The sequence below is a fragment of the Bos indicus x Bos taurus genome, chromosome 14 (genome assembly GCF_003369695.1).
Source record: "Bos indicus x Bos taurus breed Angus x Brahman F1 hybrid chromosome 14, Bos_hybrid_MaternalHap_v2.0, whole genome shotgun sequence".
Taxonomy (NCBI): Eukaryota; Metazoa; Chordata; class Mammalia; order Artiodactyla; family Bovidae; genus Bos; species Bos indicus x Bos taurus.
The window spans coordinates 6,403,716-6,423,366 of NC_040089.1; the positions used below are offsets into that span (position 1 = coordinate 6,403,716).

At 40.1% G+C, this 19,651-nt stretch overlaps 1 protein-coding gene across 3 annotated transcripts in view; it reads right to left on the reverse strand.

Annotated features, from left to right (window-relative positions):
• The window catches only part of KHDRBS3 (KH RNA binding domain containing, signal transduction associated 3), a 153,371-nt gene that overhangs the window by 80,101 nt on the left and 53,619 nt on the right, over positions 1-19,651 (reverse strand). For all 3 annotated transcript variants that reach the window (XM_027560776.1, XM_027560775.1, XM_027560777.1), the window contains exon 2: positions 17,884-18,002. In XM_027560776.1, the coding sequence (XP_027416577.1) occupies positions 17,884-18,002 (119 nt within the window). The remainder of the gene's footprint in view (positions 1-17,883; positions 18,003-19,651) is intronic.

Genomic DNA, 19,651 nt, shown 5'->3' on the forward strand with positions numbered 1-19,651 from the left:
CTGGGTGTCCACCCATCCAGTCAGCCTAGGTGCCTAGGGCTCTCCTTAACAAGCAGAGTAGCAGTGAATTAATCAGGAGTACTACAGACTGAGGACTGTAAAACCTGGCTATCCCATTTTTCTGCTGAGAGACCCTGGCTCAGGGTAACCAGGCCCTGGTACTCTCATCTGTGAAATGGGAATCATAAATGGCAACAGGACCTCCCCTCACAGGGCTATTCTGAGGATCAAATGGGTCCACAGAAATAAATAATTTAAAATAGTGCATGGCACATAATAGACAATAGATACAACTGAATGAACTAATTATTGTTAGGAATTTTACATAACTTTTAAAAGCCTTATGGTAATTAAGAATCCTGTGTGCTTTCAAATAGAAAATCAGCCCTATTTACCAAGAGAGAAACATCTCTTTGGCAAGATTGTTGATTACAAACTTACGGAGTTGCAGCTTTGGTATCAGCCACATTCCAGGAGTTACACCACTGCTGTGCAGTTGCTGTTTTTTAAGACAAAATCATTTCTAATGTCTCTATGGTAACTGAAGCAATTTTCCTGAAATACGTACTTTAAAAAAAATCAAAATGGTACTTTTTTCCTTGCCCACTTTCCATCTTATTGGTCTTTAACAAAAACTACATTCTCTATTTTTAACCTTTACATGTAATTACTTTTTGTTTTTTAAAATTTAAATAAGTTACTTAAAAACTATAGAGGTGAAATGTACAGAGTTTAAAATATCAAATAATACTACAAAGTGGGGGAAAGAAATCAATGTCTCAACCCACTCGACCTTATTCTTGTTCCCCATTTTCTCTGCTTTATCTTTCTGGAAATTCTCCTATTTGGACACTGGGCCTCCTGATTAGGGTCTAAGTTTCTCTTATTCCTCCTCCTTCCTTCATCTCTCTGTTTTACTTTCAGGGAGATTTAATTATATTTCCTACACATCCACTGTTTTTTTTCATTTCTGCTATCAAATATTTTAACTACCAACAGTATTTTCTTACTCTGGTTCCTTCTTTATGGCATTTTAAAAATACTTTATGGAAGTGGTGTGAGTCCTTATCTTCCTGAGGCTGTAATGGCACTAGGTGCCCCACCCCCACACCGGGGAGCTTCTAGGAACATATGTGTGTCTTTCACTGATGCCTCTTACCCTTTACATTTGGAGAATTTATTTCCTGCTACATTATGGCTTTTCCTCACATGACTGGTCACCCTCTGCTTTTTGTTTTTAAAATTTTTTAATTGAAGCTAAAACACTAACTGGACTTTCTGCTTTTGTACATGTGTGCAATCTGACAACTGCATGTAACAATTCACTGCGACACAGCAGCCCGGTTTTATCACCCAAAGCTACTCAAACATCAATGTCCGCATTTCTCTTCTTTTGTGCTAGGCATTTCCCTGAATAGGAACTCCCTAATTTCCTAGGAGGAGGAACATGGAGAATCTTGCTATGAAGCACAAACACCTCTACTTAAAGGGATACTTCCTCATCTTCAGTGCACACCTCCTGGCAGCCCTGAGCCCCATCCATCTGGGTCTCAGAGCCAAAGCATCTCTTGCTCAGACTCTCAGGAACTCTCCCATCCCCTGTGAGGGTGAGAAGGGCGGATGCCAGGTTTGCTCAGCTGGGAAGAGCATCCAGGGGTCTAATAACCTCCACGCAGAGACTTTCCACCACGTCCTCTCTTGTCAGTTCTACCCCGTCAGTGTAGCTCCACAGTAACTGCTATCTACGATTCCCGAGTCTTCTTGAGGTTTTCCACACTAATAAGCATCTTTTTGGTTGCTTTCTCCTCCCCTGCAAGCTCAGGATTCTGCTTTCTCTGGTCTCCTAAATCATCACCACTTATCCATTTATTTTGCAACCACCAAATTTTACTAACATCGTTTAACTAAAGTTGCCTCACACGCCCATTCTTACCTTCATAGGTCTGTGCCGTTTTCATTCATTTATATTCATTTTTGCAGTTTTCAAGGAGAGCATAAAAATGAGTGTTCAAACAGCCACATTTACATCACGTCTGTAATAGTTAAATATCTCCCAATTAATAAACTTAAGGGAACCTTACAAAGCATCCAGCGCAAATACCGAATTTCACACTGAGGCAATGGAAGTCCATGGAACATGACTCACTCAAGTCACTTGACAATACATCAAACCATGAGATTCCAGCACTCCTCTTACAGGCCCTGTGCTCCCAGGGACCAGCCTCGGGTAAGACGCATTCAGGCAACCGTCCCTTCTGCCCGCCCCTCCCCACTCTGCCAACGTCCCTCGTCCCTCACCTTCCTGGCCTCGTCCACTCTCCGTCCAAGGTCTGACCACCGGGACATCTGCAGGCCTTGGGCTCAGCGCACTCTCTGTCACTTCAGCCCTTCCCTGAGCTTCTAGAAATCCTCCCAAATAAATTCTGTCCTTCCAGAAGCCAGGTTCTATTTTCTACTTGATGACTGTACTAGTAAGACAGACAGTAAGACCCTCGTACACATTAGTCTTTATTTTTATTAATGATTCCATTTGTGCACAGATCTGAATACAAGGTGAAAGTGTTACATCCAAGATCAATGATTTTTCCCCAGATGCCAATTATTATATGACAAATATACTATCATATTACAAATGTTACAACTGTAAATAATAAACTTTTCAAATGATTATAAAGATGGTAAACCAGCACAGAGTATATCTGAGTTTTACCACACAACCTATAAGATCCAATAATTATGTTCTTCCTCAGTAAAGATCAAGGAAGGACTAGCTTTAATTGATCCAAACTATATTTGTGACATGACACTGTTTCATGGGGAACAATTAATAGTGAAGCTGTCATTTCATAAACAACTAAGACTCAAGAACATGTCACTGTCTCCATTAAAAGGTTTCCCTTAATTGGGTGCTCACCAAAAAGTTGATTAGTCTAACAAAGGGATGCTTTGTTGACCTCTAACTCAACACTAAAACTGAACTTGTAATCCCTGCCAATGTAGCATCAAACACATTATTTTTCCCAGAAAATGGCACTACCATCCATGCAGGAGCCAGAAACCTAACAGTCATTCCATGAGGGCAGCAAGGAGGCCTTTTGTAGTCACTGCTCCAACACCCTTGCAGAGAGGGCATTTAATCAACGTCCAGCGAATCAATTAATGGTAGCAATGTCACCTCCGAGATCTCTCTGAAACCTGCCTATTTCCCTGCAGTCCCAGCTCAATCACTAGTCCGAGCCATCATCATCCCTCACCTCGCCCACAGCAGAACTCCATCTCTGTATCCACTTCAATCTCCTTCAATCACAGGGAGGTCTTAACAGCTTTCTGTGACCCTGTTGTATGTCTGTTTAAAACAAAAGGTCTGGCTACCCTTACAAGAAACTCCTCACAGCCTGGAACTGCTGTGCACAGCCCAGCACTCTTGTGCCCGCCTCCCCAGCCTCCCCACTCTCCTGTCTCTGACTTTAGCCCTCTGAATTCATTTCAGTTTCTCAAAATTACCATGTTCCAAGAACTACCCAGTGCAGCTCAGATGTAGTGCTGTAAAGAACGTCACTCTCACCCTTAAAACAACAAGAAAACAGAAGAGAATACCAGCTAATGCTGAAGTGTCCAGGCAAACTCCAACCACACATCTGGAGAGCGTGCAAACACCTGCAGGGCGAGACAAGACTCAAGTATCAGCTTCTCAGGATGCTGGAGAGTTGACACCCTCTCAAAGGATTTTTCTGCAGGAATCCAACACCATCACCCCCTAACCCCCAAGTGTGCACAGGGAAGATGAGGGAAGACCCCTGAGAGCACCTGCCCTGGCTGGGGGCTGGGGTGGGGTGGGGAGCAGCCTCTGCTGAAACCTCAGAGCCCGGACCCTCTCTCTCCTCCTAAACAAAAGCCTGAATCTGCATGAAGAAGGGCAACAAAACTCGCTTTGCTTTGTTTTTTAAAATACTGACAAAATCAACAAAGCCTGTCCTGAGATCAGTGTCAAGCCCGCAGGAAGCGTTGTTACTGCTACACGCTGGCAATACTCAATCTTGTTCCAGGTGCTGGGTGGAGAACAGAAGAGCCAGACGACAAGAGAAGCAGACGTGCAGACACAACATCTGTTCATTACTGCTAAGCTCTACTGAGGTGGACAGAAGGCAAGGACAGACAGCATGGGTATCACAGAGGGCGGAGCAACGTCAGCCCAGGCGGGCCTGCGACCGTCAGCTCGGCTATGTCGTAGGCAAGGTTCTGCAGCAGAGAAGTTCCTGCGCTGTGAATAGCAAATGCACAAGCCCTCAGCCACTAAGGAGCTTCTCTGAAACAGGAAGGCGGCCAGCCTCCTGAAGCAGAGCGGCTGGGGCGGGAAAGTAAGAGGCAGAGTCATCCGTCTGGGCAGGAACCTGGGCTTAAACTGGTGTTTAAAATCCAGTCACTCTGGGTGGTTTCAGCTTTTCCTTGTAAAGAACAAACACAACACACAAGTGCAGGCACTGCCAGCCCTTTCCAAGGTCAGCGGCTGACAGGCCCGCGGCTGCGTCCCCGACACCCACAGCCCACACGCTCTCTCACCTCCTGCTTTCTCTTGTCCCACTCACCAAACTCTAGTTTGAGACATTTCTTTCAGGCTGTATTCCCTGCAAGAGAAATGCGTCTTACTCAACTCTGAAATCTTCTCCATCTCTCAATCCTGGTCTTCGTTCTCAATAGACGTTATGTGTGTGTAAGTCGCTTCAGTCATGCCCGACTCTTTGAGACCCCATGGGCTATAGCCTACCAGGCTCTGCTGTCCATGGGATTCTCCAGGCAAGAACACTGCAGTAGGCTGCCATTCCCTCCGCCAGGAGACCGCCGCCCCCCAAGGGATAGAATCTGGATTTCCCCTGCACTGCAGGCAGATTCTTTGCCGTTCGAGCCTCCAGGGAAGCCCTGGTTTATTTATAAACACGTGCTTAGTCACTTAGTCGTGTCCCTGAGCGCCCACCTCCCACGGTGGCCTTGGGGTGACAGGACCTTGGCATGGCATGTGTCTTCTAAGATCAGAAAAGCAGAAGCTCTCAGGCTTCCTTAAAGCGTGGGCCTGGAAGTACACTTCTTGTCAGTTAAGGGAGCTGCAGGGTCAGGCCAGACTCAAAGAACAGCACACACAGGGTATGAATGTGGGGAGCAGCCACTGGGGGGCGCTCTCCCACAGACAAAAACCACAAAGCAGTCATTTATCAAAAAGGGAGGCTTTTACAGTCTCAAACCTCACAGTCTTTTTCCAGGCCCAGTGATTACTTCCTACCTTCCTTTTCTTAAGAGGGGATGGAGGTGCCAATCTGAAGGCAGAGACCCTGACTGACTCCCCTGTGTACCTCAGCCTTAGCGAAGAACAGCATGGGCTCCCGACAGGCAGGCAGCATTTCACACACTGACAGCGAGTCCTGAGTGCCAGCCAAGTTAATGTCCAAAATGCACCAATCTCTACCCAAGGTTTAATTAAAATGGACCCTAGACTGTACCACATAGGCACAGGTGGAGGTGTATTTCTGGTATACTGGCCCTAACTGCCCAACAACGTCTGGTAATTGAGCATCATATAAAGTGTAAATGTTTATTTAAAATCCTTAGAAAGACATCTAAGAAAGACTGTAAAATAGTTACTGTAAGAGATAAACAATGTAATTTATTTCCATAGAGGCAGGTCTAAAGTTGGATGTGAGAAATGAGAGGATATAATTTTTAAAAACTTTAAAAATGTTGGACAGGAGTGTAAAATTTATTGAAGAGCTAAGAACAAGTGAGAGAGGAAGGAGGTGAGCGAGCAGGTCCACAGGCGCAGGCCGGGGTGAAGGTAGACCCAGTGTTCCCCACAGATTGCAATGCCAAGTGATCCAGATCTCAGGTTAGGCTGTCAAGAAGTACTCCTGGCTCATACACTATATTTAATATTTATATAAAATGAATGTGTGTGTATGCATATATATGTCTGTGCGCATGTGCGTGTGTGCACGCTCAGTAATGTTTAACTCTTTGCAAACCCCTGGACTGAAGCCCACCAGGCTCCTCTGTCCATGGGATTTCCCAGGAAGAATACTGGAGTGGGTTGCCGTTTCCTTCTCCAGGGGATCTTTCCAACCCCAGCATCAAACTCACGTCTCTTTTATCTCCTGCATTGGCGAAAGGATTCTTTACCAACTTTGCCACCTGGGAAGCTGATACTACGTTTATGTATATCTTTATTTATTTTAAAGTTCTACACCTGGCCTTCCATTGGTTAATATTTCAATATTTACTTATGTCAAGAGATTCGTCATTAACATACCAGATATAGAAAACCAGTCCCAAATCGAGAAGACTCTCCTTACCCCCAGCGGGATGGAGCTGCCTGCCCTGTCCAGTCTAAGCCTGCACGGGAACAGGGGGTGAGCAGTTCCACTGTCTTCCTGGTCGCTTCAACTGCATCTCCAGTGGCCCTGAAGTTGCAGTTTCTTTGGCGACAGTCTTTGTGTACTGAAAGGTAAGTTAACTAGGAGACGCAATCCAAGCACCCATAACCAGACATATCTAGCAGCTATGTGCCCCAACCACCGAAAGCAAGTGAGTGACTAAAGCCTGGTGGGAGCGCCTGCAGTGGAGAACTCCCTGTTCACACCGGGATCCTGTCTCACTGCCTGGCACTCACATGAGCCAGGTAACAGTACTAGCCTGAACCTGTGTAATAAATAAAGCTTAATTTCTTGAACAAGACCATGGACTCTGGAGCCAGATTTCTTCAGTTCAAATGCTTGTGACTTACTGCGTAACATTTAGCAAGTTACTTAACTTCTCTGTTCTTTAGTTTTTCACATGTAAACAGGAGATCATGCTTCCCTCCTCCTAAAACTGTAAAGATTAACACATGAGAAGTTAATAAAAGTAAGGCCTGAGATGCAGAAACCATAGGCTACATATATTACAACAGATATTCTAGCATGTTTTTCTAGCACCCATATGTAAGGCTGGACTCAACATCCCTCTCTAGAAAACACCACCCCACATCCTCTCTCTAGACTTACTGGGGAGAAGAATTAAACTGTCAAGAAACAACATTTGGTTCATCATCTCCACATTCACCTAATTACTGTCCAATGGCAAGAATCAAAAGACAATAAATGAGGTTTGTTTTAACCTATCTTCTCTTGAAACAAAAGACCAGCTCACTATTTTCATTAGCTTTACCAGCCACTTTAGGTTCCAATAATTTAGCCACTAACACAATAAATAAGGACTTCCCTGGTGGCTCAGATGGTAAAGCGTCTGTCTACAATGCGGGAGACCCAGGTTCAATCCCTGGGTCGGGAAGATCCCCTGGAGAAGGAAATGGCAACCCACTCCAGTACTATTGCCTGGAAAATCCCATGGACAGAGGAGCCTGGTAGGGTACAGTCCATGAGGTCACAAAGAGTCAGAAAAGACTGAGCGACTTCACTTCACTTCACAATAAATAAACAAACCCACCTTCTAGTTCTAGTTCTATTCAGAACACTGATCTCATTTGAATTAAGTCAATGTCATAAATGCAAAACTCCAAACAGTGGTAAACCTAACAACAGACTGTGGACTGTTTCATTCACATGAAACAGAGCAGCCTCTTTGGTAACCAAACACTTGTTTCTCAGGATACTTAGTTATTGAATCAAGCTCTGGATTACTGACAATAATTTTCATGATTCTGATAATCACCTCTAAAAATAACAATCACTTTTACATGGAAGTTCAATTTCCAACTTGAGTTTAAATTAATCATTCTTAAATGTTGAGTTTAAAAACAAGGTAAGATCTTTTATAATGCAGAATACTTCCTACTATACATTCTACTTGCTTATTTATATCTCTCATAAATCTTCCAGGCCTCCCTAGGCTATATAAAGTCTAACGCACAAGTACAGTACCAAAGGCTTTCCATGCTAGTCATCACCAACGACTGCCACAGTCTACATCCCATAATTAAATAATTCTGGCCCCACAGTTACTCTGCGCTTCCCTCTCATCTCTGCTTGTTAACATCCTGAACTTATACTTCAGTTCAATTCAGTTCAGTCACTCAGTCGTGTCCAACTCTTTGCGACCCCATGAACTGCAGCACACCAGGCCTCCCTGTCCATCACCAACTCCCGGAGTTCACTCAGACTCACGTCCATCGAGTCAGTGATGCCATCCAGCTATATCATCCTCTGTTGTCCCCTTCTCCTGCCCCCAATCCTTCCCAGCATCAGAGTCTTTTCCAATGAGTCAACTCTTCGCATGAGGTGGCCAAAGTACTGGAGTTTCAGCTTTAGCATCATTCCTTCCAAAGAACACCCAGGACTGATCTCTTTTAGAATGGACTGGTTGGATCTCCTTGCAGTCCAAGGGACTTTCAAGAGTCTTCTCCAACACCACAGTTCAAAAGCATCAATTCTTCATTACTCAGCTTTCTTCACAGTCCAACTCTCACATCCATACATGACCACTGGAAAAACCATAGCCTTGACTAGACGGACCTTTGTTGGCAAAGTAATGTCTCTGCTTTTGAATATGCTATCTAGGTTGGTCATAACTTTCCTTCCAAGGAGTGTCTTTTAATTTCACGGCTGCAGTCACCATCTACAGTGATTTTAGAGCCCCAAAAAATAAAGTCTGACACTGTTTTCCCATATATTTCCTATGACGTGATGGGACTAGATGCCATGATCTTAGTTTTCTGAATGTTGAGATTTAAGCCAACTTTTTCACTCTCCACTTTCACTTTCATCAAGAGGCTTTTGAGTTCCTCTTCACTATCTGCCATAAGGGTGGTGTCATCTACATATCTGAGGTTATTGATACTTCTCCTAGCAATCTTGATTCCAGCTTGTGCTTCTTCCAGCCCAGCGCTTCTCATGATGTACTCTGCATAGAAGTTAAATAAGCAGGGTGACAATATACAGCCTTGACGTACTCCTTTTCCTATTTGGAACCAGTATGTTGTGCCATGTCCAGTTCTAACTGTTGCTTCCTGCCCTGCATATAGGTTTCTCAAGAGGCAGGTCAGGTGGTCTGGTATTCTCATCTCTTTCAGAATTTTCCAGTTTATCATGATCCACATAGTCAAAGGCTTACGGACTACATTTAATTCCACCTGTAATTCTTTCTCCAGAAATAATTCTCCCTCACTCTTTTAAGTTCTTGCAGTGTCCATTTACCTCTCTTATGTTAGTATGGTCTTTACTCTCTATCATTTGGAATAAATTTACCCTGTTTCTGCTGTTCAACTGTAAATCCCTGGAGAGTAATCAGGACCCTTATTTGATTCATCATCTTTCCTGCACAATGATTTCTCAATAAACACTTGTGCAATTAAAGTTTATTTTGCCCCGAATCAAATGGCACTGGTCAACATAGTTTGTATTGATTTTCTTTGCTGCAGAAATCACTGCAACACATTAGATCTATATAAATACTATTATTTAGATTTATTACTTTGCCAACCACAAATCACTAAGCATTATTGGTAGTGGTTGAGATTATCTGGTACTACACCATTGATTGTAATTTTAACACAGCATCTACTTTAATGGTAAACAGTCCTACTTATTTAGACATCAGCAGCTCTGAAAATTAGTCAAGCAAAATATACAAGTAACTTCTTCAGGAGATGATACGGGGAAAATCACACATGCAGAGACACATGCAAGTGATACAGCATCTGAATCACCCACTCACGTGCTTTTTAATCTCTGTATGCTCAAAGCTGGATTATATTCTTTGGGTGGGGGTGTGGGGATGGTGGACAACAAAACAAATAACACAAGCAATGAAGCCCATTTATACGTAAGTTTGAAACTGTTAATCCAGAAAATCTCAGACTGCATAGTCTGGCTTCAAATGTGGAGAATGGGATGGAGGATTTGGAAATGGATAAGAGGATATTACAAAGGACTGGTGAGGGATGACAATGGTCTAAGTTAAGGAGTGGCAATGTAATCCAGAGAGTGAGAAATAATTTATAAGTAGAAATTACAAAATGCATGTCATTGCATTTCAAGAATCGACTGGGAAAGGTAAACGAAGAAGAAGTTAATAGACAAAAATGATGTGCTAGTTTTAGGCATGGGCTCTTAGATACATGTGCTGTCTGTCATTCACGGACAAAGCAGCACAGGGAAAGGTCCAGGTTTGCCCAGAAGAGTATGAAGCTCACTTACGGGCACGTATAATATAAGATATATGAAGTAAATATAAGAAGTCCGCAGGACAGCGAGGTGGAGGCGGTGTGGTAGGCGTTTAGCCTGATGAGAGAGAGGGAGAGAGGGAGAGGACAGAAGGAGAGAAGGGCGGAGACAGAGGAACAGCTGTGCCGGCCCTGGTGTCAAACAGGCCCATGTGACAGAGCCAGGGCCTCACCAAGAGGGCTGACTGCCACAGCTACCCAATTCCCTCTGCCACCGTCTCGGGATATATACTAAGTGCCCCTGGCTTCCTGAAATTGTGTGTCAATCCCTTGTTTTCATAAAAGTTCATTCTTTGGGCCATCTACTAAATTTTTGCCACTTCACTCCTGTGGGGTAGGGGGGAAATCCGTGAAGAGACGGGATAAGCTCTGTTTATACTTCCTGTGTCCAACAGTACAGCTACGCAATTTTCAGTTGATTCAACCTGGAGGGCTTCACGGGGCCCAGGGCCAAAATAAGCAGTACAATAATATTTAAGACACCTAAGCCAGTAATACACTGCTAAGCACTAAAATTGTTTTACCTTTTGGCTCAGCAATACACTTAAAAGACCTATTCTCCATCACCTCTCAAAAGGAAGCAGTGATGGGAAAAAAAAAAAAAAAAGACTGACATAGGAAGTATCCATCACAGACTTCAATTTCTTAATGTACTCCACTGTGACCAAAGTACATATAATGGTAGCATTTCTAGATTTTAAATGTAATGAGACTGTGGGGGCGGGGGGCGGGGGTGCTATATACAACCAAAGTTTTTAATTACTCATTTGACTCAGATTCCTTACTGTCTAAGCCACCAGGGAAGCCCATAATAAAAACAATAAACCTCTAAAAAAAATGAATAAATTCTTTCATGAGCCCCTATATATGTGTGGCTGTTTCTGAACTCTGCTTAATAATTCTAAAGCTAAGGGGCTATTTTCTGGATCAATAATCAAGCATTTTAAAAGAGAATAAGGGGAAAGTCATAGCATAAGATTTGAAATTCCTTCACAATATTTTTTGAAAGCTATGATATTCACAAATATCAACTTTCCAATTCTCATGACACAGGGGTAGTATTAGAAGACCTCAAGGGCCCAGAGAAGACCTCTGAGGAAAGAACAAAAGGAGCCTGGGAAGAGACTCATCTCTCCTTACAAGCGCACCTCCCTCCAGCCCACTGTGAGATGCAGGCGGTCAGGATGGGAGGGACTGGCCTGGAAGGGGACCTAGGCTCAGTGAAGCAGAGGCCTGTGGGCCACAGGTCTTCCTAATAAGGCTCTCTGCTCCAGAGCAGTCCTTCCACTTCCCCACAGGGCCCCAAGATTTAATGAATGCTACAAGGGGCAATGATCGTTGCCTTATCACAGAAAAGGCAACTTTTAACACAACAATATGACTGTCAAGTATTTACTACTCTATGAAAAATTTAAAGACAAGATGACTTTTATGAAATAGTCTTCCACCAGTAGCAGATTCACGGATTTTTAATTATCTGCAGTTCACTATAAGGGAAAAACAAGAGCCAACCTTAGCAAAGGAAGTTTCCTGAGCTTTATTTCAAACTCCAGAGGAAACATGCTTTTATATACACTTTTCTCTTCTCCCTCAAAGACTCTTAACTGAAGAACTTCTGTGAGATAGTAAATATATCAAATTAAAATATGCATATAATAGGAAAAGATTTAATGTAAGAACCCATATTAATATAAAGTTACTGAAAATAATATGTAAGCATTAGAATGCTTTAAGAGATTAAACAATGATCAAATTAAGAAAACTAATAAATTTCATTTAAACCTATAGAGTTTAAATCAGTACAGTAAATCTTAAAAATCACAGTAATAGTACACAGGTATCTCCTAAATTAACAATCTGGGGCATGTTTTTCCCCCCAAATGGGAATGTGTTTTTTAACCTAATTATAAAAGTGACACCAAGTTATTGTTAAAACATTATAGTATAGTAATATGTAAAGTGAAAGTGAAAGTCATTCAGTGGTATCCAACTTTTATGACCCCATGGACTCGATGGAATTCTCCAGGCCAGAATATTGGAGTGGACAGCCTTTCCCTTCTCCAGGGGATCCTCCCAACCCAGGGATCGAATCCAGGTCCCCCACATTGCCAGCTGAGCCACAAGGGGAGCCCAAGGATACTGGAGTAGGTAGCTTACCCCTTCTCCAGTGGATCTTCCCAACCCAGAAATTAAACCAGGGTCTCCTGCATTGCAGGCAGATTCTTTACCAACTGAGTTAATCAGGGAGCCCTATGTAAAGTAGAAAACTTCTAAACAAGGGCTTCCCTTGTGGCTCAGATGGTAAAGAATCTGCCTGCAATGTAGTGGACCTGGGTTCGAGCCCTGGGTCTGGAAGATCCCCTGGAGGAGGAAACAGCAATCCACTCCAGTGTTCATGCCTGGGGAATCCCACGGACAGAGGAGCCTGGCGGGCTACACAGTCCATGGGGTTGCAAAGAGTCAGACAGGACTGAGCGACTAACACTTTCATTTTCAAAATAGAAAATAGCATAGAAGCCTATCCTCCAGAAAATAATTGCTCTTAAGATTTAAGTTATATTCTTAAAATAAATGTTCAACTAGAATTTTATCTGTTTTACATGTTCCTTCTCCTTTTTTATTTTACAGTATGATGGAAATGGCAACATACTCCACTATTCTTGCCTGAAAAATTCCATGGACAAGAAGAGCCTGCAAAGAGTCAGACACAACTCACAACTGAGCAACTGAGCACAAAATAAAGACAATCTTACCATAGTGGTAGATCATGTATGTATAATGATATATAGAGATAAGATATAGCTTAATTTTATATAACAAGTTTTTTAAGACTTTACACACGGCGTTCCGACTCCTGATAAAGTTTAAAATAATTAAACACCTGGAGAGCCACCTCAGACTCTAAAGCAGTCCCCACTGGCCAACCCTACCTTATACTAATATATACAGTGACGGGGGTAGTCCCTGTACACAGCTCCCGTTTCACTTTATTTATAAATCCTTAATGGAAACCCGCACATCATTTTGCAATTACGCTGCTTAGCCAAGGACGAGGCTGGTGGTGTCTCAAACACCCTGTGCCTGTGTCCCTCTGTCATGGCCATCCCTCCATCTTCCGGTCTCACTTCGGACCCCTCCCCTGCCAGCTCCTTCACAGCCTTAGGGAAGGCTTCTGAGACTGTCACATGATCCTGTATCCTTCCAGAGCATCCCAACATTGAGCTCCTCACACTGTATTATACTCATTAGGTGATTCATCTCTATGCCCCACAAAACTTAGAACTTCTTGTGCAAAAAAGCAAATTTTAATCAGTTTGTTTTCCAGGCACAATTCCTGGCTCAGAGAAGACCCTCCATAAATGTTACGTGTATGAATAGATAGATGGGTTCAATGATGAAGAAACAGTTTATTAAAAAAAAAACCAATGTAAAACCTAAACCACAAGGCATTCAAGGTCCTCATAGACAGCATGCCTTGTTCCAATGGAGATTTGGCACTTAGGTTAATTCTTACATCTAGTCACTGTCCAGAACCAAGAATTAGAGTTTACCCACAAGTAATATGGAGGAGAATTTCTACAGCTTAAAGTCTTAAAAAAAAAAAAAAAAAAAAAATCATGAAACAGTGTTTGAGTTTCATACTTTACAATCTTGCACACATACTCAAGAGAGCAAATGTACTTTGGGTTTGAACACTTGAGGACGCATGTCCAATGCTGTGCCTTTGAAAGAGAGTTGAATAGGTTCATTAAGAGAAGAGAAATTATTCAGTTAATGGAATCACAGTCTCTGAACAGGTATTGTGCCCTCAATCCCACACCAAGCTGCCCGCCCGCTGCTACTCGAGAGGGGCGAGTACTGCCGGCTCCCTCCAGCTCAGCCTATTAACTGATACCAGCATCAAAGTTTTTCCTTAGAACTGATGTGAGTGTTATATTAGCCTCTACACAAGGCTGGCTTGAGATTCAAATGCTCAATTTGCTAAGCAGAAACATCCTTTTCTGAATTCTGAAAGCAGATTTTCAAGCAGCCTACTTCAGACATTATAAGGACTTGAAATGGACTCTGCTCTCTGTGAGACGCAGCAATTATAATCTGTCTTCCCCTATTCTCCTCAAAGCTGACACTGAAAAACAACATTTGAGGTTTATTCCATATACTTAGCTCAAACACATTCTGTCACATAATTACTTATACACAGCAGAGTGTTAACTTCAGATTAAGCATCTGCTAGACTATGAACTCCTTAGAGACAGGGACAGAGTCTCTGCACCTTTCCTCCTACTGCATACGGCGCATACAGTGCACATCAAGCCTGGAAAATTAATTAATGAAAGTTTCCATAAGCCATGCTTTGCTTAGTAATTAGTATGTCTATAAAATGTTCATAACAGTTTTCTGTTTACTAAAATGTATATCCTCAGTTTTTGCAAGTAGAGCTAATTCAGTTCCTAATAGGCTGTCTATAGGTAAACAACTATAAACTCTTAAATGTGGAACAAAATACAAAAAGCAACCATCTAAAGTCTGTATAAAGCTCAAAATCAAAGGGATTTTATAGAAGGGAGTCAAGACTTGGAAGAAGGGAATGGCCTGGGTGAATTTACTGACTGTAGAGCTTTTTAGCTGAGTAGCAGAGTTTGAGGCAAACACAGTGCTGAAATCAATAGGAGGAATGCTAGAAATGACAGTTAGACTTGGGGAGCCCCACATTTTGTGTATAAAATCTGCCAATCATGTATGACAAAAATAAATGTAAAAGTCCAACTAAGAGGTAAACTAAGTTCTGCATTCCCATCCAACAGTCTGCAGTGTGAATCCAAAAATATCAACCTTCCTCAAAGAAAGAGAACAGAATCCAGTTTCCACAGTGTAGTACAATGTTACAGTACACAATCCAAATGTATATGATATTTGATTCATATATAAACATATATATTTGAAACATTTTCATACCACCAAACTCCAGGCCCAGATAGCTTCACTAGTAAACTCTATCTAATAAAGAAAATACAGCACCAAATGACATATATTCTTTAGAGGGGGAAAAAAAAAAAGGAGGGGACACTTCTTCACTCACTATATAATTTTATATATATAAATATTAGTCTATGTATACTTTTTATTATAAATATATATTTATGTATAAATATATATTTACATAAATTTATATAATATTTTATATAAATGTATATAGGTTATAGGCCACTATCACTCAGGAATACAGAAGCATTTGAATCCAACAATGTATAAAAAGGATAATATATCATTAAGTAGACTTTAATTCAGAAATGCAAAATTGGTTTAATTTATTAACACTATATTAACAGTACAAAGGAGAAAAATCCTGTGCTCATTTCAGTAGATGCAGAAAGGATATTCAACAAAAGTCAGCATCCAGTCAGAATCAAATAGTCAACAAAGCTAAATTAGAATAAAACTTCAAATTCCCATAGCTGTTACCACGCTTACTGGCAAAATATTGAATGTTTTCCACATTGATGTGAACAAGAGAGAAATGCCTAATCTCACCACTTGTATTCAACCATTATACTAGGGATCCTAGCCAAAATAATGATACAAGATAACAATAAACATAAAAATTGGAAAGAAAGAAGTAAACTGTTTATGCAGATAATGATTATGTACATAGCACATTCTGAAAATTCTATAAAACAATTACAAGAACAAGTGAATTTTAGCAAGGTAGCAGAATACAAGGTCAATATACAAAAGCTTCTATTAGAGGCAAAAAACTGGAAGAGAATATTTCAAAATATTCACTTTACAAGTGTTCAAAAGACATAAAATACTTTTAGAAGTAAGTTTAATAAGACAAGACCTTTCCCTTAAAAGTGATGGAAATTAAATTGAAAGATACATTGTATTCAAGGAAGGGAAGACTTAATATTATTAAGATGTCAGAGCTCCCTAAATGGATCATCAGAATCAATGCAACTGCATCATAATCCCAGCAGAATGTTCTGCAAAACTAATTCTTAAATTTATATAGAGTTGCAAAGGATATACATCCAAACAATCCTGGAAAAGGACAAAGCTGAAGGGACCATATTACCTAACTTCACGTCTTACTATAAAAAGCTGCAATGATGAAGACTGTATGGTACTGGCATAATGATCCATAAATAGGTCAATGAAACAAATCAGAAAGTATAGAAATAGATCCTCACTTAACACAGTCACCCAATTTCCAACACAGGTACCAACACAATCAGTGGGAGGAAAATATCTTTCAACAAATACCACTGAAAAAACTAGATATCCATATGAAGAAAAAATGAATTGACTGTCTATCTCATACTGTACACAAAAACTAATTTGAGATGTATCACAGACATACAATTAAAAGCTATAATGTTAAAGCTTTTAGAGGAAATGGAAAAAATAAACTTATAAAGGATTCTAACATTTCCTTGAGGTTGGCAAAGATTTCTTAGTTGACAGAAGGTAAAATCATAAAAAAAAAAAACTTGATCCATTACATGTCATCAAAATTAAAAATGTATCACAAAACTCCATATAGAAAATAATATGCAAGCTACATATTGAGTCAAATATTCACAAAACATATCCACCAAAATATATGATCCAGGAAATATGTCTTTAAAAAAGCTCCTATGACTCAATGATAAGAAGACACACAGCCCAGAGAGCAGAAAAAGATCTCAAAAGAAACTTCAAATTTGAAGATATATAAATGGCCAATAAATGCACACCAGACAATTAATCATCAGGGAAATACAAATTAATACCACAAGAAAATACCAATACCCTAGCAGAATGGCTGAAATTAAAGAGATTGACAATATCAAATAAGAGTTTAGATATGGAATAACCATAACTTTGCATGTGTTAGTCTAGAAATGCCACAAATACAACCACTTAGGAGGAAAAATTATGGCAATTTATTATAAAACTAAATCCACAGCAATTTAAATCTTAAGTATTTACTAAAAATAAATGAAAACATATGGTCACAGAATGACTTGTATGAAATGTTCACAGCAATTTAATTATAACTCAAAACTGAAAACTACCCAGGCAATGGATAAACTCTAGTATATTCAGGTAATGGATTATTGTTCTGCAATCAAAAGAAATTAACTACTAGTGTATACAACAGTATGCATAAATCATGTACAAAGACACATAAAGAAAAAAGAAAGCAGAGAAAAAAGCATCAATTTAGGCCAAATCTAAGATGATCAAGATTTTATAATTAGATAGGATTTAAAAGTACTTATTGTAACTGTGCTCAATGTCATAAAAATCACACTTCTTTCTAGAATAGATAATTAGAGAATTTTTTGAATATTTATGTGCCAAGCCCGATGCAAAGCATTTAACGTGGATAATTTTATTTAATTCTTATCAACCAAGCTTATCTTACAAATGAAAAACTACAACAGGAAAAAGTTGAACTGTCTGTCTGAAGTCTGAAATATAACTCAGAAGAATAATTTTTAAGACTTCATAACTCACACCAAAGTCAAACAAAAAGGATAGAATCACTAAGTTTTTAATTAATTTTAAAAGTATGCATGTTGGGATATTCTGCGAAGGGAAAACATCTCAAGAAGACACTAAACAGAATGTAAATTAAACAAGCGTTCCCTTGTGATAAAGATTAACACGCCAGCTGTGCGCACCTGTCTTACCTTAGGAAACTGTTTTACAGGAATTAACACTTTCTGTCCCAGCTTCATGTTCTTATTAATCACCACATCAATGTACTTTTCTTCATCCTTGCCTTCTCCTTTTTGAAACTTCTCTATTTCTGTGGAAGAAAAACAGAAAACCAGGAAGTGTCAGACCTGGAACTTCAGAGACTGGGGGTCCTTCTTAGCTCTATGGTAGCAAGAAACCAAATAAAGAATGCGGACTTCAGATGCCTACAGCTTGCTCAGGTAATGACATGTTCCCGTTTTATTGATGATTCTTCAACAGTAAGTAGGGAAACACACACACGTACACACATACATGTGCTCCAAAGTCAAGTGTCAACGACCCAAGCTCATGGAGGGGAACAATACACTAGCTACAAACATAAAAACAGACTCTTTGAGGTCCTCTGGAATTCTCAAAAAAGGCTGATCAAACAGCAAAGAAAAGCCGGAAAGCATTCTCAGTTTAGCATTACCAAGTACCGACAGCCCGTTCTACCAGCTCTGCCTGTGTCTCCAAGGTGGTTCCCACCAAGAAGGATTCTTTAAGGGGGCATTAAAAGCCCTAGACAGCCTTGTGACAGTCACCTCTCCAACAAAATCTTCCCACCTCACAAGTGACGAGCCCAACCACAAGCTCGTGGCTTTGTTAGTGCTCTTTTCTCTACTGGTGATGCTATTTTGATGAGTTCCATTTCACACATCGCCTTCAAGATTCAACCATATTAAATACTACTTTTTATGCAACTGTCACTCTCCTTGACGGGGCAGCAGAATCAGTCATTCCCACCATGGCACTCACAAAGTACTTCATGCACAATTCTATTATCATTCCCAGCTTAGGCCTGCAGCTTCTGAGCAAAGCTTCTAAGGATAAAGATAATTACTAAATCTCCAAATACACTGATTATTTTGTTTGCTTTCTTGTATTATATTACACTTTGCTTCTGTAAAACTGATCATTCTATATAGAATCTGCATGGGAACAAGATGCATTGAACAGAAGTATGTGAAATATAAACATTTACATAGATAATTCTTGCCATTGTTCTTGGAAAAAACCTTTCGAGAGTACTTTTAATTTTGAAATTTTTCTATAAATAAAATATACAATTAAAAGAAAGTTTCTCCTATATCCATACTCCAGATGTAACAATATACCATGTTATATACTCTTATTTTCCATAAATAAGAGTGTCTGTGCATGCAGACACAAAATATATTTGAAAATTGTAAAACTAATGGTGGATATGAGCTAAATTAGTTTCGTTTTCCTCAGTAAAAAGCAGTAAGTCACATGCCATTTGCTCCATCGAGTACAACAATTCATGAGTTCAGCTTTAATTAGTATAAGGAAAATAATTTCTACATTTTATTTTTATTTATCCATTTATGCTATAATTGAGAATACCTTTAGCGAGTTAGAAGATTTAACAAAATTAGGTTCACTGAAACTTTCTAGAAAACAGAAGTTTTAATGTATAATACATCAGTCAAGATAGATTTAACTACCTATTTTCTTTTTATATAACAAAGGCTTTTTAATAATTGTTGAGCATTGATAGGCACAATTTAATATTTAATTCTTTAATCAGCCTTCAAAATGTTACTCCTTGTATCAGTGATATTTATCATTTGAAGCAACATGGAAAGTCATGTTAGGTTAAGGTTAAAAAATCACAAAGACTTACGCATTTTACTATATATTAAAGTTCGAGATATCCCTACAATTTTTAAGAAGGAAATAAAAATTAAAAGAAAA